We start from the raw sequence: 20,321 nt of genomic DNA, 5'->3' as shown, positions 1-20,321 counted from the left end.
ACCCTCACAATGGAAAGCATCTACACTCTAGGATGGATCCCCAGCTGGTGTAAATCAGTGTTACTTCACTGAGGTCAACAAAGCTCTTTCAACTTATACCAGCTGAGGCTCTGGCCTGGCAATAGTTTTTGAGACTGTGAAGCTAGTATCAAAACAGGACAAAGGCTTTTCAACCCTGGATTAGAACCACATGTCACTTTTCTACAAGGCGACAGCCTTTGGCAGGCAGCTGCGAAGTCCCAGCATTAGTTTAAAAGGCCTTTGTTTTCAGACCAGTATCAAAGTTGACTTGTGTTGGCTAGTGCTTCACTATCGTTTGAGTTTCCAAACTGGTGGCCTGAGAAAAATGGGCCATTTTCTTTTCTTTTCTTTTCTTTTCTTTTTTCTTTTCTTTAGGAGAAAAAAAAAACATTACTCATACATGGCTGGGTTGTGTGGTTATAGGGATGAGGTAAGGTAATATACTGCAATTACAGATGTTACTCCACATTTTTAATTTAAATAATTGGTGCAGTTTTTAGGTCCAGGTATAAGAAAATTCATATGGTACCTTGCCACATCTAGAGAGTGTCGGAATCTGCTTTTCTGTTTGGTTTGGGGAAAGAAATGTTTCATATTAATATGACCTATGCTACATGCAAGCTCTCTGCCTCCGGCTCAGTGAGCTGTGCCTCTGTTTTCAGTCTAAATGTTTTAGTATGGTTGCTTTAAATAAGGAAAGAGTATGTAGAAGAAAAAAGAAAACCATGTGGTTCCAATTTCCCCTTTCTATGATAAAATCCATTTCTTTAGGGCATTGTGATGGTTAATTGGACTTCAGATTAACTCATAGTAATAGAAATAGATCATCTGGACATCTCTGCAGCAGAACTGAGTCTGTGTGGTCATCTTCCTCTGTTTAGAGACTTTATCCTGAACGTGTTCTTTCTTTCTAATTCACCAGATCAGTTAGTAGCAACCACCCCCTTACATTTAATAGAAAAGTATTGTAACTATATTGAAATACGCACCTCAGACTGAATAAAGTCCTAGACCAAATTAAGGGCAGGGACTTATACATTGGAATATACAATTTCTAACAAACAAATGAAATAATGGCACAAATGAATTCACTGCAAATAAAATTGCTAATTTGCTGATTTAAATCTGTGTTAAAGACTCCCTTTTCCTAATGCTTGCTCTGATCTGAAAGAAAGCGAAGAGGCAGCATTTCAGCAGAAATCTTTCCCCCTTCCAGGAATTCTTTCCTGGATAGGTTTTTCTGCAAATCTAATGCCTGTAGTCGTTAGAAATATGTGAATCTGTGCCAAATAAGAACTGAACCAAACATGAAGCCACATCTCTCACCACATCCAAATCAATTTGAGGTCTGTATAAGTAATCCTTGTGGGTCCCTGGCTCCCAAGAGACCTACCACAGCAAGCATCCATGTAGAGGCTCAGAAAATGTCCATTTTTTTTCCTGAGCAGACTTGCTATCTCCAAATTTCATAGAGCAGGGTGGAGTGGGACCATCCATTCTTGGGTCCCTCTGGAGTAGACCCAGAATCTATGAATTTGCATAGAGTAGCCAACCAGAGCACAGCAAGGAGAGTTTCAGGTCTTAGACTGCCCTCCCAGATGACGTTAAGCAAAGCCAACCCTATTGGCAGTTGGGGAGAGGGAGTTAGGATGCCAGAGGAATTGAAGAGGTGGATATGGAGGAGGGGGAAGGATCTGATGGGATGGGAAGAGGCAGAATTCAAAAGGTTCAGATGATCAATAAGCTCTTAAAATGCTGGAGTGTTATCCAAACCAAATTGCTGAACCTTGTCCATCATAGAGGAGAACAAACAGATGTTTGTTTGATAGGGCTTCATCTTTACTTGCATTGTGGATCCTACCAGCCTGTATTAAATAGACTTTTATTCTCATCTTGGAACAGAATGGGAGCAGGGGAGAGACCAAGATTAGTGACCTGTAAATTGGAAAGGGGTGGGCAGGTGTGTCAGGATTGGATTTTGGATCAGATGGGGATAGAAAATGGGGTAGTGTCAAGGATTGGTTTGGGTCATAGCAGAGAAGAGGATCAGGTTGGGGAAAGAGAAGAATGTAGAAAATGGAACTTGAGTTAACAATGCAAGTAGAGGTAGGAAATTTATTTGAACCAGAAATTAGGTCCAGCTTGGCTCAGGAGATGAGCAGAAGTTTGAGATGGTTCTTATTTTGCTCTATCTGATTTGCTATAACATGCTGACTCGTAATATCAATATGTATTGATCTAACAACATCGGAGAATGTCACTATAAAATGCTGTTGATAAGCAGGTTTAAATGGCATGGTTTGAGCTCAGTAACCAGAAATTTTGCTTTGAGCTAACTGTGGGGTAACAAGGGAGGTATTCATGGGGTATGAAAGCATTGTTTTCTTTTCCAAACAATGTACTATTTTGCAATAGTTTGGTTTAGAGGAGCCCGGCCATACATGAAGCCACCTCTGAGAATAACAGAGCAGAAAAAAATGATTATTTTTCCTGACACAGGAAAGATAAAGTTAAGTGTTTCTGTTCCTTTTTATTCTTTTACTTGAAACTTCTCTCAGCGGTGTGGCATTTCTTAAACTGTGTCATTTAGTGAATGCCCACCACTTTCACCCCCCACACACACATTTTAAAGTAATTGATGTTTTTTCCTGCTATAGACGTTGATGAATGTCAGACAGGCATACACCGCTGCGGAGAGGGACAGATTTGTCATAATCTACCTGGAGCTTATCGCTGTGACTGCAAGATGGGCTATCAGTATGATGCATTCAACAGAGCCTGCATTGGTATGTAAGGCACAGAGCAAGCAGAAACTACTGATTGATGATCCATCGCAGTGTTTAGCGCTGTTGTTTAGTGTGTAGTTATTAGTTCTGCTCTACAGTAGCTCAGAAGAGGTAATAGGATTGCTTCCCCACCTACCTTCCTTCATTGTGACCATCCTCCACCATTCTTCTGTATCATTATGGAGCAGATGTCCTCAGTGTAGCTCAATGGTAGGTTATTGATTGAGGTCATCTGCACAGTATTTTTCTCTGAGTTAAATATCTTCTGCTGCAGAAATGTATCTTTCTGAAAATCTTCAGTGTTCTGGGGAATGCACGGGGATAAAGGTTTTTATATGTTATCATCACTGTATGCCACTTAGAGTACAAAGCCAGACAATGTAGAAAACCAAGGTTGCAGCATTTCACGCTGTAGAGATCGATCTCTGACATCTTTAAAATATCCTCCCATGTCTCTCTCGAATCCTGTGTTTTCCCATTGTTTGCTTGTTTTGCTGACAGATATAAATGAGTGCTGGAATTACCCAGGACGACTGTGTCAGCACACCTGTGAGAACACTCCTGGGTCTTACCATTGCTCTTGTTCATCTGGTTTCCGCTTGGCCTATGATGGGAAGCACTGTGAAGGTACTGGACTGCTTTCCTTTCCTTTTAAGACAAAGTTTGCACTGGAAGAAGAAGGACTTTAGGGGAGGAGGTTTGGGTGGCATTTGATACAAGAACCCATGATTCACGCATGCTCTGAGGCTATGCAAACATTAAAATTTCACATTCCGAGCATCCTTAGAATGGCTCTCAAACTGCAATGTGGTTAAGGTATTTATTAAAGTTGCAATATGTATGTAAAGCTTCTCCGGCATCATTACATCCCCTACTTTCTATCACCAGGGGTGGTAGGTAAGGCAGGTCATTTCTACTAAACAAGAATGAAATGCTGAAAAGCCATTATAAGGTGACAACACAGGGTGCCTCTTTCTTGTGCCTTTGGACTTTTTCTCTCTTGTCTTTCCCCCTCCCTGTCAACTTCTTTCATAGTTTTGTCCTCACCTTTGTGGTTACAATATTTGCAGGTAAAGAAGTAAACTGACTTGCAGTTGTGAATCTGTCTTTGTTGTTTAGCAGCTGTGCTTCCTCTCCGCCCAGTAGCAGGTTTTCCTACTGTTTCAGGTAGTTTTAGTAACTTTCAGATTATGATCTGGGAACATGTAGCAGCACAAGAGACCAGGAACATCAGGGTTCTGATGCATTCTGAGGAGCTCTTCTAGACTGAGTGAGCCTCTCCAGTAGTTGTGCATGAGCTTGACACATTCTGTTTCTAGAGCTAATCTTTTTGGTTAGAGTTGTGCAAATAACTGATTTTTTTTTCCCAGTTCAGTGACTGAACTGCAAAAAATGTTGCAGGTCAATGCGAAAGAAAATTTTTCTATCAAACTGAAAAAGTAAAAACAAAACCAAACTATCTTCAGGTCAAACTAAATATTTTGTTCGACTTGTAGTGTCTAACTGATGGATCGATGTGTTGATTATTGATTCATTTTGTAGACACAGTGGCCAATAAAAGTTCAGCCCCCTGAGTGGCTACAGCCTCAGGAAGATTATTATCAATGAGTGTCAGTAATCATCTTCCTCCTGCTCATCATCACCCTCTTCACCAGTGGGTGTCATCCAGACGACTTGCAAGGCATGCAGGCTGGGACACAACTTTTATAATGTGTTATACTGACACCCACTGGCGTTTATACGTATTTTAACCCTGTTTTCCTTATCTGTACTTCCACTCCCCACTAAATCTGGGGTGCCCCATTTTTCGTAGGCTAACTTTCCCCTTATACTCATTAATATTTATATCCCTCAACCACCATAACAACTTGTGAATAGCACATTGCTGTCACCCCATGTCTGCAAAAATCCCCAAAATGTTACAACTAGCTTTAACTGGCATGTTACACTGTTAGCGGATACATTACAATACACTTTTCCCCAAATATCAGCACTTAGCACAATTCCCCATACAAGGTTATTCATCAGTCAACTAGTTGATGTGAGGCCCTGTTTGGGCTAAGCAAAATATCTTACAGGCCTAAGTCTTGTAAGCCCCATATTACAACATTAATTAATACTTATATTTCACCTCTATATCCTAAGTATACCTGATATATTTTATCCTTTGCTACAGAGACAAAATTAAATGTTTCGTTTTCTTTTCAGGGTTTTTAACTTTTAAAAAATAACATAGAAGCAGAATTCAAAATGAAAAGCCATTTCAAATAGAAAAATTGAAATGCTTCATTCTGAAAACATCAGAATGAAATGTTTTGATTTTTTTCACAACTTTTGTGATTTCTTGGTTTCAGATTAAACAATTCAGTGAATTTGACCCAAATTTGCTAAATGTTTTGGTTGACCCAAATCTGCTTTGGTTTAAAAAAAAAAAAATTCACCTGAAAAATTTCTCCCCACTCCACTTGGCATATTGCTGTTCATTTTCTCTTTCTGAGTTATTCAAGTGGATGTGAACAGCCAGTTATAGGAGATAGAATCGACATTTGAACTAGTTGAAATTCTTCAATGAAAAGGTTTTTCTTCAATGTAAAATGGCTTTTCAAAAAAATTAAAATTTTCTTCCAACATTTTCTGGATCATTTGAAACTTTCCAAATTTTCATCAAAACAAAAAATTTCAAATTGAATCAAAATAGAAAGGATTTAGTTTCCATTTCCTGATCTCCTCCCTCTCCCCGTTTCTTTTCCTATATGCCTCTTTTCCAGAGGAGAAAGGGGGGAATAAAAGGAGAAGGAAAAAAACCAAAAGAAATGAAAACTTAACTCCTTTTGTTTAGATTTTAATCAAAATCAAAATGGATTAAAACAAAGAATTATGCAATGACAAATCATTGAAAATTGTTTCATTTCTTTGAAATGTTTTTATTCATTTATTTTGCAGAAACGAATTGGCATTTTTCACCAACTCTAATATATTAATTATATTTATTATTATGGAAGGGCTATAGTTCCTCGTGCATCAGGCCATAAGCCAATCACTAGCAAAGAGGGCTAGACAAAAATTTCTCCTGTGAGCGGATTATCCCATAATTGTGCATGTTCTCCTGAAGAATCTGGTTCTAGCTCCTATCAGAGGCAGGAAACTGTAGTAGATACTGTTCTTCTCCAGTGCAGCAATACCTTTGTTTATTTTTGGATACAGATGTGAATGAATGTGACAGCACTCCGTGCAGTCAGGAGTGTGCCAATGTCTATGGTTCCTACCAGTGTTACTGCAGGCAAGGGTACCAGCTAGCAGAAGATGGCCATTCTTGTAAAGGTATGGATGCAGTTCATGTCGTTTGTACTTTTTGCACGTTGCAGGGAGTGTCTAAGGCTCTGAAATTTATGCCCTGCTGCAGTGGCCACAAAGGGTTGTTGCAGCCGCTGGCAATTACTGGAGTGTAGCAGTGCACTGGGGGGCTGTGAAAAGCGGATGGCATAAGGCCAGAAACAATGTATGTATGCTATTGGAGAATTCCTGTGCACAGGGAAATCTCAGCTGCCCACTTAGATCAGATTTAAGTCTGCTTTGCTCCACCAGAGCAATACAAATCAGACTTCACAGGGGCCAGGATGTATAGCCTAGCTTTGCTGGAGGAACCTATGCGTGACTGAAGAACTAGTGAGATTATTGCTTCACAGTGGCAAGAGACTGAAGTCTGAGCAAGACAAGTAGGAGGTTTTAATCAGACTGTTTTTCTGAAACTCTGTAAACAGTGGTTCTCCACCTTTCCAGACTACTGTACCTCTTTCAGGAGTCTGATTTGTCTTGCGTACCCCCAAGTTTCACTTCACTTAAAAACTACTTGCTTTGAAAATCAGACATAAAAATACAGAAGTGTCACAGCACACTATTACCGAAAAATTGATTGTGTTCTCATTTTTACCATATAATTATAAAATAAGTGGATTAGAATATAAATATTGTAATCTTACATTTCAGCGTGAGATCTGAGCCTGTTTTTCACTTGCAAGTCTTGTCTGAAGCCCGAGCCTCAGCAGCGGGACTGAGGCATGTAACTTAGCTTCGTGGGGCCCCTTGTGGCATGAAACTCGGTTGCCCTGCTTGCCACCCCCTAATGCCGTCCCTGCACTTATAACTAAGGCTGTGATTCTTTCACGGAGGTTGCAGATGTGACTCCGTGATTCCGTGACTTTCCACGACCTCCATGACTTCCACAGCGGCTGGCATGGCTGACTTCAAGGCCATCTTAGCAGTTGTTCCTGTGGACCGCCTGAGCAGTGGTCCTGGGGACAGCCCCAGGGAGCGCCCAAGCAGCAGTCCTGGGAGCCGCCCCGGAGCCAGCTGCATGGGCCACTGCTCAGGCAGCCCAGGACAGCTAGCTCCGGGGACCGCCAGAACAGTGGCTGGCTCTGGGGAGTGCCCAAGCAGCGGTCCTGGGGATGCCCTGGGGTCCTCCTGAACAGCAGCGGCCCGGGGCACCCAGAGGCTGTTCACAGAGCAGTCTCTGGGAACCGCAGCCTGCGGGCAGTCAACCCCCACACTGGAGCAGGGGCCCCAGAAGTAGAGATTTAGTCAGGGGTATTTTTGGTAAAAGTCATGGACAGATCACGGGCCCCCTAAACCTGTCCTGTGACATCTCCCTTAGGAGCTGAAACTCCAAGTTCAGAAACACTGATCTAGATGAGTTGAGTACCCCCTGGAAGACCTCTGAGTACCCCCAGGGGTACATGTACCCCTGGTTGAGAACCACTGACCTAAAACTTCTGCAGTACCATAGCTGAGCTTAAAGTCTGCTCTGACTTCCACTGGCTGTATTGGTCCCCTTGGAGCTGTTATGCTATTGTGTCTCACCAGAGTGCATCATATTTTGGTCATTCCCCCAGCTTGCTCTGACACCAAACTGCACCAGAAGTCAAGAGCAGGTGATGTCTGGGCAGTTTCCAGCTGCAGCCTATAGGACAGCTTTCTGGCTGGCTTTCTGCTGTCTGAGGGGATGAAGGATCTGAGCCTTTGGGTTTTGTTTGCTTTTTTAGCACCTGTTTAACAGACACCTGACAAATACTTGGGAGAGAATCTCTGTTTGTTTATGAAGGAGTCAAACACCTGATTCCTTCCGTTAATATCTGAGAAAGCTCCCCTAAAAGTTCTAGAGGAATTCTGAATTTGGAAAGCTACAGGAGAGTATAAACCCAGACATATGCTTGGTTTATTGCCGCTCTGCATTACTTTTAAGTTGTCAGATAGTAATATTCAAACATGTAAGAGGAGAGCAAGGGGGGAGCTTTGTACTGAACACTTCATAAAACACCATGAACGGCCCTACAGCAAAGTCAGACTTTCAGAGTTGTGCTCTTGTTAAGTAAAACCTATTATAAATTAGATGAGTGTTTGCATCTGACATCACCTGTGTCAGAGCCATTGGAATTTCCTTGTGTTCCATTTTCTCTTCATTTGTATCTGTCTCTTCTCTAATGTTTTTGTAATAATTTAATTCCAGATATTGATGAGTGCACACAAAGTGCGGGTATTCTTTGCACTTTCCGCTGTGTGAATGTTCCTGGTAGTTACCAATGTGCTTGTCCTGAGCAGGGATATACTATGGCAGCAAATGGAAGAACATGTCGAGGTGAGAATAAGATTAAGGGACTGGAAAGATTGTATCTTGATGTCAGTTCTGGACACAATCTAGAACTCTAGGGTTATCCATTCAAACCTCTATTTTATACAACGATCATCGTAAAAACGTCAACACGTGGCAATAGTCGCCACATATCCCTATCAGAGGTGTCAGTTTTTGCGCTATATTTGGAGTAAGAAATAATTATGTAATGGAAACCACTGTATTATACAAATTAAGGTAAACTTTCACTTGGGTACCTAAAGTTATACGTGTGGGATAAACCCATATTTCATCACCTAAGTACATGGGCTGATTTTCAGAGGTTATGAACCCTCAAATCTCTAATTTCAGTGGAAGTTGTGGGAGCTCAACACTTCTGAAAATTAGGAGACCAAATTCAGGAGACTAAATATGGATTTAAGTGCCTAATTTCAAGGCATACAAGTTTGAAAATGTTGGCCTAAGTAAACAGTAAGGAATAAACCACACTGGACTAACTACTCCCATAAAATCACAGAAATGTGTTTAAGATGGCTAATGTTTTCATCTGCTGTACAGCTGTACATGTTTGAAGTTAAAATCCTCCATTTTGAAAAGATGCACTTGTCATGTAATGATGTTTGAAGAGCTGATAACCTATCACCCTATATGCATTAGTGTGGTCAGTTTCACTAGCTATCAGGCATTTACTCTGCTCCTACTTTTTCTGGGCATCTTCAGACTTTTTAGGTTTCAGAATAGCAGCCGTGTTAGTCTGTATTCGCAAAAAGAAAAGGAGGACTTGTGGCACCTTAGAGACTAACAAATGTATTTGAGCATAAGCTTTCGTGAGCTACAGCTCACTTCATCGGAATGCTCACGAAAGCTTATGCCAAATAAATTCGTTAGTCTCTAAGGTGCCACAAGTACTCCTTTTCTTTTTTCAGACTTTTTAGTTGCACAGCTCAACTCTTGGGTTCTGATTCTTCTTAACAGTAAAACTCAGGAGTAACTCCTCTGACTTCAGTGGAGTTAGCATGTGTAAAAACATGAATGACCTCAGAATCAGGCTCTCAGTGTTATGCCTCTTGCATGGAAGTCAGAGGAAACATTTATTTTGCCCACCTACAGTAGCTTTAACGATCCTCTCTCCATTTCTGTTATGTGCTGACATCATGACCTGATGTTGCTTGTATGACAGCTGCTATCTTTGTGAAGGCTGGAATTTGAAGCAGGTTACTTCAGACTTAATAGTTTGAGTCACTACTGCTGAGCTGACTAGCCAGGCTCTCTGTAGCTCAGTGCTCTCTAAGAGACCCATATCCTCTGTGGCTCAGGCATAGAGGGGGATGCCGAGCACACACTGACCAGGGAGATACACTTGCAGTTTTCACCCTCTTTTCAAGTGCATTGCTTGCCATCTTAAACCTCACAGAGGGAGCCCAGCATTGTGTGGATTTACCCCACTGAGTGAACTGTATAGTGATACTTGTAAGGCAAATTTTTAAAGGTTCTGCAAAAAATGTACTCTCTTTATTTGCAGCTGTACAACTGCATATCTGCATTGATAGTTGCAAAAAATACATGTGTAGAGTCAACCATGTATTTTGTGTGTGTAAACTGGCACTTAACCATGCAGCAGAAGTAACTGGGTGACTAGGTGCTTGTTTTCTTGCACAGATGCACACATGATGTTTGCATGAACAAATGCAGATTTCTGAGCAATGCCAAGTGGGTACACACAGAATTTTCCAGGCTCATATATAGAGGCCTCTTTGAAAAGATGGTCTTATGCATTTCTTTCTAGAACAGTCTAAATTCAGGGCCAAGTCTTCTGTTGGTGTAAATCAGCCTGAATCCAATTAAGTTAGGTCAGTTTACACCAGCTGAGGATCTGGACCTGAGTGTTCCTCATCTGCTCTATCCTTATACTGAAAGCCACTAAAGTATCTCATTTCTTTGCTGACATTTTCGTTGCACTGTGAATTCAAACAGAGTAGTTGTAGGTGGCCCCTCAAGTTATAGAACGTTTTTAAAAAGCTCTGCAGATTTCATGCTAGAGCCAAACTGGTGAAGTGAGCCTTTCGTGACATTAGCTACAATATAGAAAAATTTTCCCTTTTCACCTGGGGCCAGTTCTGAGAATTTATGAGGGGCCTAATTTACTTTAATTCACTTTTATTTCATATGATATATATTTTTGCTGGGCTTTTAGACCAGTCAGTGCTGCCTGCAAGATCAAGTCTCATTTCTAGGGGGGATGGCTGTGGTTTTCCTTTAAGAGTCTCCTCTATGACAGTTGGCAGAATCGCAGAACACTACACTGTCCACGTGGTTTGTCTGTTAACATTTGTTTCATTTTAAAAGCTCCTTGTGTTGTCTAGACATTTGAGAAAACACAATGTGATTGCAAGATGTCTGCCAATCTTTTCTGCTCACCTTGGATCCCTGTGATTGCATCTGGTTTTCAGCATTTTTAGGACCATGGTTTAGTACTATGCACTTTTATTATTCAAGTAGCTGTGTTTCTGCCCAATGACTTGAATCATCTTTCCTTCGAATTCTGTGTTGCTTTCTGCAATTTTTGTCGTTAGTAGAGGACATTTTTTGAGATTAAATACTTAGAATCAAATCGTATTGTTTTAAACTGTTGTTCATGAAGTTCCCATATTCAAAATAACCATGTAGGGAGCTCTTCAAAGAGTTGTACGTTAACATATAATCTACCTTTCTGACCCTGTAAAAAATCAATGAGAAGGGCCTGCTTGTTGTAAATACCAGCTGGTTATGTCCTATGAGATTATTGCTAGTGACAGCGAGGAAGCAGACTAAAATAATTCTGATTCACTGTATTGTTCATATCATGGATCTGCTGGCACCTCGTGAACAACAGAGATGACCAAGCAACTCAGAAGTAGTTCTGCCTAAATCATTGTCTTTCAATTTTGACCTTTGAATGTTTTGTTTGATTACGAAGAGCAGTGATATGATAGTAGGATCTTTGGTTTCAAGAGTTCATTTCTTTCCGCTGCTTATTCCCCACTGGAAGTTAAAACAATCCTGGGCTCCATTAGATTTGCTTGCTGTGGAGTAAGAGCAGCAGAATTTAGCATCTCAAAAGATGTGAAAATATTTGCAAAATGTTCAGCAGTGGCAGGCGCATCTTGGCAGGATGATTGGAGTCTGCCAAGTCACCTCAGTGGGAGACATGGCAGTCAAATGATAACAAGGGAAAGATTTCAAGCTCCTTAGATCAGGAACTCTTGTCTTCCCTGTTTCTTGTACAGTGCCTAGCATGCTGTCAGCTTTTAACTAATAATAAATGATCATACCAAGAAGGAGGTAAACCAGTTTTTTTCACAACCTGTTTTAATATGCACTGGAATTTTAACATAACCTAAATGAACATACTTTATTCTACCATTCCAAGACCCTGAGAGCTACATATCTGGATATATGTACTAGAGATGAACTTGACCTACAAAATTTGGATCTGGATTTCAAGTCCTGCATGTTGACATTGTGTTTGTAACAATCCAGGCCTGCAGGCAATAGTCACTATTGGTAGGCAAACTCCCAGCCACAGAGAGTCAGGATGCGAGCCTTTTCCCTTCAGATCCAAAAGCAGAGGCCTGCCTCTCTTTTTGTATATATCACACACGTACATCTGTTTAGGTTCATATCTCATGATTGCACATAGCAATTTGTAGATGTACTGCATATTTTCCCCATTTTTCCATTGTCAGATATTGATGAATGCGCAATAGGAACCCACAATTGCTCAGCTGCAGAGTCTTGCTACAACATCCAGGGCAGCTACCGATGCCTGTTGTTTGAGTGCCCTCAGAACTACAGAAAAGTATCTGACATGTAAGTCCTCACTGATTATCGTAACAAACTCCCTTTGGCTGCTCATTATTTTCAGACTGTTTTAATCTTATGGTATTTGTAAAGTGCTCCTTGCTACCCTACTGTGGTTTCTGGGCTGTCCAGTGAACTCCTGCTGCTGCTGTTTTAGAGCTCTGTGCTTCAATATTCACATTAAGGCTGGTTGGAGATTGTCGAAGAGGACCTTTTTCTGTTGGAAAATGCTGCTTTCTCCCACAGAACTGGCATGAGCAGCCTAGCAGAGGGCTTCCAGGGTCCCGGCTTGGAGTCAGGACTCCCAGTTCATCAACAGTCTGGAAGTTATGAGACCCCTGGGTCCCCAGGCTGCCCAGCACTTCACCTGGTGGGCTGTCAGGGCCTTAGGCAACTCAAGGAGCCTTGGGAACATTTCAAAATTGGGTTTTGCTCCACTTCAGAACCTTCTTTTATATATTTATATATATACATATGTATTTTGGAGTTTACTGTGGAACGGGAATTTCAGTTTCCGCTCTCATGCATATGGTCACTGGGGCACTGGAGCAACTGCCCCCCAAGGATCGATCACATGGAGGAACTATCCCATGAGAGTGGAAGCTGTGAGTCACACGCAGAACTGGAATGAAGGAACACCTGTTTTGTTCTGATTGTGCTGTCTCATTCCCCTAGTGGGGCAGTGCCCTAGCAGTCCCTGCATTCGTTTGCACTGCATGCGGAATGGTGCCTCTGTGCCCAGAAAGCAGCCACGTCCAAACCTTCACAATCAAAGAGGATGGCTGTGTTGGGTGGCCTTGGAGAATAGCTGGGAAGGAAATACAAGAGCTATGGAGGAATCACAGAGGATGCTCTTCTCCTTTCCAAAATGAAAATCCCTATCACTTATGCCTTAAACATAGTTTATTGTTTTCTTTAAAAGCTAGGATTGGGCAGTTTGGCTAGTACAGGCACTTGGTAAGAGTTAGAGTACAATTGTAAGTGCGACTGTTTTGGATTTCATAAAACACAATCCCAGTCTTGCACTTTGATGATTCACAGATTCCTCTTCCAAGCATTAGGCTGCACACAGTAAGACTTTTGTCTAGCTTTCTCTGTATGCCATTGTGGAGCTTCCAAACAGGACTCTCTGGGTGGAAGATGTTTCTGATATGCTGTTGTACTCTGACAATTACATCATTTACAAATGTTTTATGGGGGCTGTAAAAGCAGAACAAGCAGCTGTTAATTACACAGTTGAAGCTTTGGGTTCTGCTGCATTTCTGTCTAACACATTCCAAAGGCTTCTTGTTTCTTTACAAATGCCTGAAATGTACATCTTCTAACTCACGGTTACTGTAATACTAACCATTTCTTGTTTTTACTCTCTCAGGAGGTGTGAACGCAACAATTGCTTTAATTATGTGGATTGCCAAAACACCCCTGTGCGAATTACTTACTATCAGCTCAACTTCCAAACCAACATCGTAGTCCCAGCTCATATTTTCCGTATTGGACCTTCACCGGCCTATGCTGGAGACAACATAATACTTACCATCAACAAAGGAAATGAAGAAAACTACTTCAGCACTAGAAAGCTTAACTCCTATACGGGCATTGTCTATCTTCAGCGACAAGTGAAGGAGCCTAAAGACTTCTTGTTAGATGTTGAAATGAAATTATGGCGTCAAGGAACGTACACAACTTTTCTTGCCAAAATTTACATATTCATCACAGCTCATGCTTACTGAGGCATGTATTGACATTGGAATTTATTGGTGCTATGCTCTTTTAGTATTCTACCAAAGCTTATTATGGTGGAACTGGTATTTACTGTGTCTAGCCTTTATAATACTTTTCTATCATTGCTTCCAACTATTTTATTGGTTGTGTAAATTAACTTAATTTTTACTGACTCGTCTTTTGTGTAATTCTTTAGATGTTAATTGGACTGTACGTAAGTGAAGGAAAGATTTTAAAGGCAGTACATGTGTTGTGTACTGGAACTTTTTTTTACAATCGCTCCAGTGAATTCCTTTGGATTAGTCACATCTATAAGACACTGCACTAGAAAGAAAAACAGTTCACTTGGGGGCTTTGGTTTGTGCCACTGATTAGGGGGAAAAATAACAGCAATTTCTCTTTAGCACACATTGCACAAACCTAAAGTTTTGCTTAGCCAAAAATTTCACTGAGGTGTCTCTGCACCTAGATGCTATGGTGATGAAGGCCATATAAGTACAGACAGTGCACCTCATGTAAAAGGTTTATTTTTCCCCAAACTTTCATAGTATATTGTCTATAACAATAAATACAGAAAATATACAAACAAACCCGCCCCAACAACAAACAAACATAAACTGTAATCATAGGCTTGATTTTAAAGGGACTATTCACGTACTTAAATTTAAGTACGTGTCCAAGCATTTACAGGACTGGGGCCTTAGTGTAATGTCTTGCACTGCCAATTACAAACTCCCACTGCAGTTAGTAGCATTTGTCTTGTACCATTTGAACTCAACTCTGTACAAATCCATTCTATTCAAGTAGCTCTGCTTATAGATTAGATGTGTTATAATTCTTAAAAGAAATGCCAAAGAGGAAACATGTAATCAGTTTCCACACCTCATTCAAAAGCCTGGATGTGCAATTAGATTAATATACTGAAAGTTTAAATAAACCAAACAAAAGGGGAGTGACTTTTATTTTTCAAAAAAATTATCTCAGTTATGCTACCTTCAAGATCCAGAGGAAACTGCTAAATTGGCAGGTTTTGTATTACGCCATTTGTCATTCTATCATGCACAACTTCAGTTTCAAAGTGGATTTCCTCTTGTCTCATAGGAAACTGGATGAGGTCCCAAAGCTGAGGGCCAGGTGTCGTATGTGTAGTGTAATCCAAGTATTTGTTAGAATTTAGAGGTGAATGTCAGAATTCTTTTTGTAGATGATCTTTTTAAAAAGCTCCAGTGCTGTAATCTTCTGAGCATTCTTTGATCTAGTTATAATTATTCTGCAAAATGTTCTTAATGAAAATCATAACTACAATATATAAATATTTACTGCACTGTAGCTTAATAATCCATTCTATCCTACAGTAGATCATATATTGACCAGTGTGCATTGTATATAAAATAAGAGAGAAACCAAGTCTTATGTTTTTTTATACAGTAATAATCGACCATTTGATTATCCTCTTTTTGTAAAATATTAACTTGTTTGTACTGTGGATTAAGAATATGTAAACACTATCTATGGGTAAAGGGGGAGATGTACTGTATTCATTATATCCCATGGCCAATTCTACCATTTCAAAATAAGTCATTTTTTAAATTTGGACTTTTTCCAGATAATAAAATATAAACCTTTTTGTACCTAACCTTGACTGTAGAAAATTAATTTTTATTCTGTAGTTGTAAATTCTTGGAATATCTATAGGTTGCATACATTAAACTTATTCTTGTTCTTCTGTCAGAATCCTTTCTGTAAAAGTGATCTTTTCTCCACATGAGTTCTGTTTTCTATAGTTAATGGTCTTAAGAACTTATCAGTAAAGTACCAATCAGAAACAATGTGTTTTCTCAATTTATCGTTTCAAGTAAATGCATATCTGCAGTGCTAGGATTGGCAAGATGAAGAGGCAATGCTGCAATGAGTACCAAAGTCTTTGAGATTCACTATGCAGCTTGCACACTAAGAGGTGATAGAGTTCTCCGTGCCCCAGTAGGGCACATCAAGAATCACTGAAACCCAACGTTCTCCATCAGCATTAGTATTTGATTGAGTGTAAATGCCATTCAAGCTCCAGCAGTCTGTCCTGTCAGAGAATTAATGGACAAGCGATTTGTTACTTCTGCTGACTAAAAGCAACAACAGTCAATCATTATGTTAAGCCTCTGGCAGTTTGAAACACTGGCTTTTCATTTTCTAGGACAGGTAATTGATGAACAAAGTTCTGGAAAAGACTTTCCATGCTCTTATATAAAAAAAAATGTTATAGTGATTAACACTGTCTTCATCAGCATTGCAACCTGTGGGCACCCAGATAAAAGAGAATGGCTATTATACTCTACCTATCAGAGAAAAGGACAGGCCTCTGCTGGATAACTTCACATTTTAATTTTTCTCAAGCAACCTAAACAGCCACTTACCTGGACTTGGGGGAAGGGGGGGGGGGGGATATGGTCCCTGATAGTTCTCAGCAATAGGCACAGTGTTGTTAGGGTTAGTACTACACACATTGAGAGTCACTTGCTCCTTTTGCATTCAGTCCCCAATGCTGTAATTGACTCTGCACAAATGGATGTCTGTACCTATACACAGCCCCATTCATTTCATTTTCAGTTGTAGGCTCATGATCTCAGGGTTTGGCCTAAAGCACGTTGAGGTCAATGGATATATTCCCTCTGAGTTTAATGAGTTTTGGATTGGGTCCTTATTCTCTTGTTTGTTAACATAGTGGACACAGGGTCTGATTCTTATTTATGCTAAGTGTAAAGGGGCCTTAGGGTAAATGAGATTCAGGCCCACAGGGCCAGATCCTCAAAGGTATTTCAGCACTTAAATCCCATTGATTTCATTGGAAGTTAGGTACCTAAATACCTTTGAGGAGCTGGGCCATAGTGATTACAACTGTGCATTATTCAACCATTGGGTGGGCTAGGCCTTAAATAGTTTTGTGGTCTTAAAACAAGATGTCAATACTTTCCTTCTTGTGTCAGCTATTTCTGAACAAATCAAGCCACTGCTGAAATACTGAGCTTTCTATTTTAATTTTTTTTAACGAGTGCAGGTAATTGAGGTGTGTTCATTTTTCCTGGCTATGGAATATTGAAAATTTGTAACAAAACTTTATTTAAATTGATTAAATTAGGAGAAGATGACAGCAGTTACAATCCTAATGATCAAACTGGCTTAGTGGACTTGGGACAAATGTGTAAGTAAATATTTAAACCACTCAACTAACTAATATCCTTAGGCCTCCATAGAAAGGAGAGGGGCTGCATGTGACATGTCTCTGAACATCCTATATCCCAAGCAACCTTTCTCTTTCTGAGGCTCTCCCAACATGCTATAAAAAAATGCCATGGCCCCGCTGTGCCACTGACCAGGTGTCTGGTTTTCAGGCAGAACATTCGGTCGAAAAGGGACCCTGGCGGCTCCAGTCAGCACTGCCGACCGGGCCATTAAAAGTCTGGTTGGCAGTGCTTTGGAGCCAAGTCAGGCTAATTCCTACCTGTCCTGGGGCAGGAGGCTCCACGGCGTGAGCTGCCCCTTCCCCGAGCACTGGCTCCGCACTCCCATTGGCCAGGAATGGCTAAGGGAGCTGGGGGGGGCGGTGCCTGCAGACAAGCAGCGTGCACTGCGTAGCCTCCTGGCCCCGCTCCGCCTAGGAGCTGGACATGCTGGCCACTTCTGGGGCACAGCACAATGCCTGAGGACAGGCAGGAATCCTGCCTTTGCATCACCACTGCATCACTGACTGGGAGCTGCCCAAGGTAAGCCCATGCCCCAATCCCCTGCCCCAGCCCCGAGCCCCTTCCTGCACCCTCATCCCTGGTCCCACCCCAGAGCCTGTGCCTCCAGCCCAAAGCCCATACCCACTCCTGCACCCCAGCCCGGAGCATCCCCAAACTTGGAGCCCCCTCCTGCACTTCAGAGCCCACACCCCCAGCCCAGAGCCATCACCCTCCCTGCCCCAGCCCAGAGCCCCCTCCCATACCCTGAACCCCTCGTGCCCTGACCCCTCCTGCACCCCAACCCCCTGCCTCAACCCACAGTCCTCTCCCGCATTCTGAATCCCTTGGCCCCACCCCCCAGCCTGGAGCCTCCTCCTGCTTCCCCAGCCCCACCCCAGAGCCAGCACCCCCCAGCCCAGAGCCCTCATCCCTCCCAGACCCTAACTTCCTGCCTCAACCTGCAGCCCCCTCCCACATTCTGAATCCGTCAGCCCCAGCCTGGAGCCCCCTCCTGCACCCCAAATCCCTCATCCTGAGCCTGGAGTTCCCTTCTGCACCCTGAGCCCCTCATTTCTAGCCCCACCCCATAGACCACACCCCAATTTAGAGCCACCCCCAACCCCCTACCCTCTCCCAGTGAAAGTGAGTGAGGGTGGGGGAGAGCGAGCCATGGAGGGAGGGTGAATGTAGTGGGTGGGGGGCAGGGTCTTTGGGAATGGGCAGGGCAGGGGGTAGGGTCTTGGGGAAGGGGCAGGGCTAGGGTGTTCGGTTTTGTGCCAATAGAAAGTTGGCAACCCTAGCCACAACTGTTTTTCTGAATATAAAAGCCAGAGCCGGTGTTAAGGGGTAGCAAGCAGGGCAATTGCACAGGGGGCACCACAAAGCAAAGCTGCTCAGGCTTTGGCTTCAGCCCCCAGTGGTGGGCTGCAGTCCTGCATTGTGGGGCTTTGGCTTTTTGCCTTGGGCCCCAGTGAGTCTAATGCTGGCCATGCTTGGTGGACCCCCTGAAACCTGCTCATGGTCCCGCCCTTAGGAGGCCCTGGACTCCTGGTTGAGAACCACTGCTATACCCTACACAATCTTGCAAGTCATATACTGCATGTTGTTCATTTAAAAATTGGTGTGAAACACTTCTCCCTACATATATGAAATTGGACCATCACTTTCTAGCTGTATTATATTTATCTAATATGTAGTTGAGAGAGAAAATAAGCCCCAAGAATGAGGAAAATAAAGGTCTGGAACTGGCAGGAATGTGTGTAGAACACTGACTTGTAAATGAAAATCTTAATGTTTTCTGGAAACTCAAGTATGTTAGATAGAAGGCAACTCTTTGGTCTTTTGTCTGATTGGAATTTACATGACAAAGCATCCAACCTCTCAACCATCCAACATTACAATAGATTGTAATAGATTTACTAGGCTTAACTAGTGGATGAAATTATTTAATGTATTAGATAGAAATAGGCTTCCCCCCGTCCCCTTGCAAACCTAACTTATTGTTAGTATTTTTGCATCCCTCCTTGTTCCTGGTCCTTAGAGGAAGTGAGTTCCAGTCCCCAGCTAAATCCTGTGTCTTTAGCTCAAGTTGTAGAGATTCAGGGTGAAATCCTGGCCTCATTGAAGTCAATGAGAGTTTTGCTATTGACTTAACTGTAACAAAATGTGCCCCTTCTCCTTTTAACTCTAGATTTCTCAGGCTCAAGACCCAGGGTTATACCACAATGACATCACACAAACCCCTCTCCCCTAGGGGTTTTGTTTGTTTTTTGCCCTGTATCTATACCAAGGTGGAAAAGGCTCAATGATTTTTTTAGTTGATTTTTTTATTTAAATAGTTTTATTTAAAAAAAAACATTTAAAATTGAAATTGACAACCTATATTAAGGCCTAAACTTATATTAAAATCATTTAAATTAAATACAAAAAATAGTAAGCAGTATATGTTTGGTGGCAAGTTTTAAAGAAAGTCAAACAACTGAACTGGTAGAAATTACAAGCTAAGCAACAGGAACAAGAGTTTGCTGAAGTACAAAACCAGCTTTTGACAGCAATAGGCTCTTCTGCAGGTGCAGAGAGAGTATTTTATTCATTTCAGTTTATTCAACTAGTTGAGTTCAATGAATAATTCATTCAATGTTAAGAAACCATCTGGGAGTTTTAAAAGCATGAGAGATTGTTTTCCTCTGTGAATGTATGAGTGAAAAGGTGGCATGAGAGGATGAGATCTATTAGTTCTAAAATCTGGAAAGACATAGCGACCAGAAACAATCAATTCAATTCACTAACTATAACTAATACTTCCGTTGTTGAATAAGTTAGTTTTAAATGCAAAACATGTTTTTCTAGACTGCTTGATCCATTTTTCCTTGTTTCTATCACATTGAAAGTATTTATTTACTAAATTTTAAAAATGCTGCTTTTGTGCATTTTCAATTACATTTGAATTTCCATCCAAATAGAGCTTGATACAAATCATAAATAAAAAAATTAATTGTCTGGTAAATATGAAATGTATAATTCACCATTTTCTAAAATAGTAATAGATTAAAATTAAGAATCAGAATAAATGTAAATTAATCTATACACTTCCTTAAATAAATGCAT

General features: G+C 41.3%; 1 protein-coding gene across 7 annotated transcripts in view; it reads left to right on the top strand.

Annotated features, from left to right (window-relative positions):
• Positions 1-15,666, top strand: part of FBLN2 (fibulin 2) — a 194,137-nt gene extending 178,471 nt beyond the window's left edge. For 6 of the 7 annotated variants that reach the window (XM_073352178.1, XM_073352181.1, XM_073352183.1 and 3 more), the window contains 6 exons: positions 2,679-2,807; positions 3,309-3,434; positions 6,012-6,128; positions 8,314-8,442; positions 12,162-12,285; positions 13,649-15,666. In XM_073352178.1, the coding sequence (XP_073208279.1) occupies positions 2,679-2,807; positions 3,309-3,434; positions 6,012-6,128; positions 8,314-8,442; positions 12,162-12,285; positions 13,649-14,006 (983 nt within the window). In that variant the 3' untranslated portion in view covers positions 14,007-15,666. The remainder of the gene's footprint in view (positions 1-2,678; positions 2,808-3,308; positions 3,435-6,011; positions 6,129-8,313; positions 8,443-12,161; positions 12,286-13,648) is intronic. The other variant, XM_073352179.1, reaches the window with a different exon arrangement.
• The last annotated feature ends 4,655 nt before the right edge of the window (positions 15,667-20,321 follow it).

The sequence above is a fragment of the Lepidochelys kempii genome, chromosome 7 (assembly GCF_965140265.1).
Source record: "Lepidochelys kempii isolate rLepKem1 chromosome 7, rLepKem1.hap2, whole genome shotgun sequence".
In the NCBI taxonomy this organism is placed as follows: domain Eukaryota; kingdom Metazoa; phylum Chordata; order Testudines; family Cheloniidae; genus Lepidochelys; species Lepidochelys kempii.
Note: the sequence above shows the minus strand (reverse complement) of the source record. Positions and strands in the feature narration are given on the sequence as shown.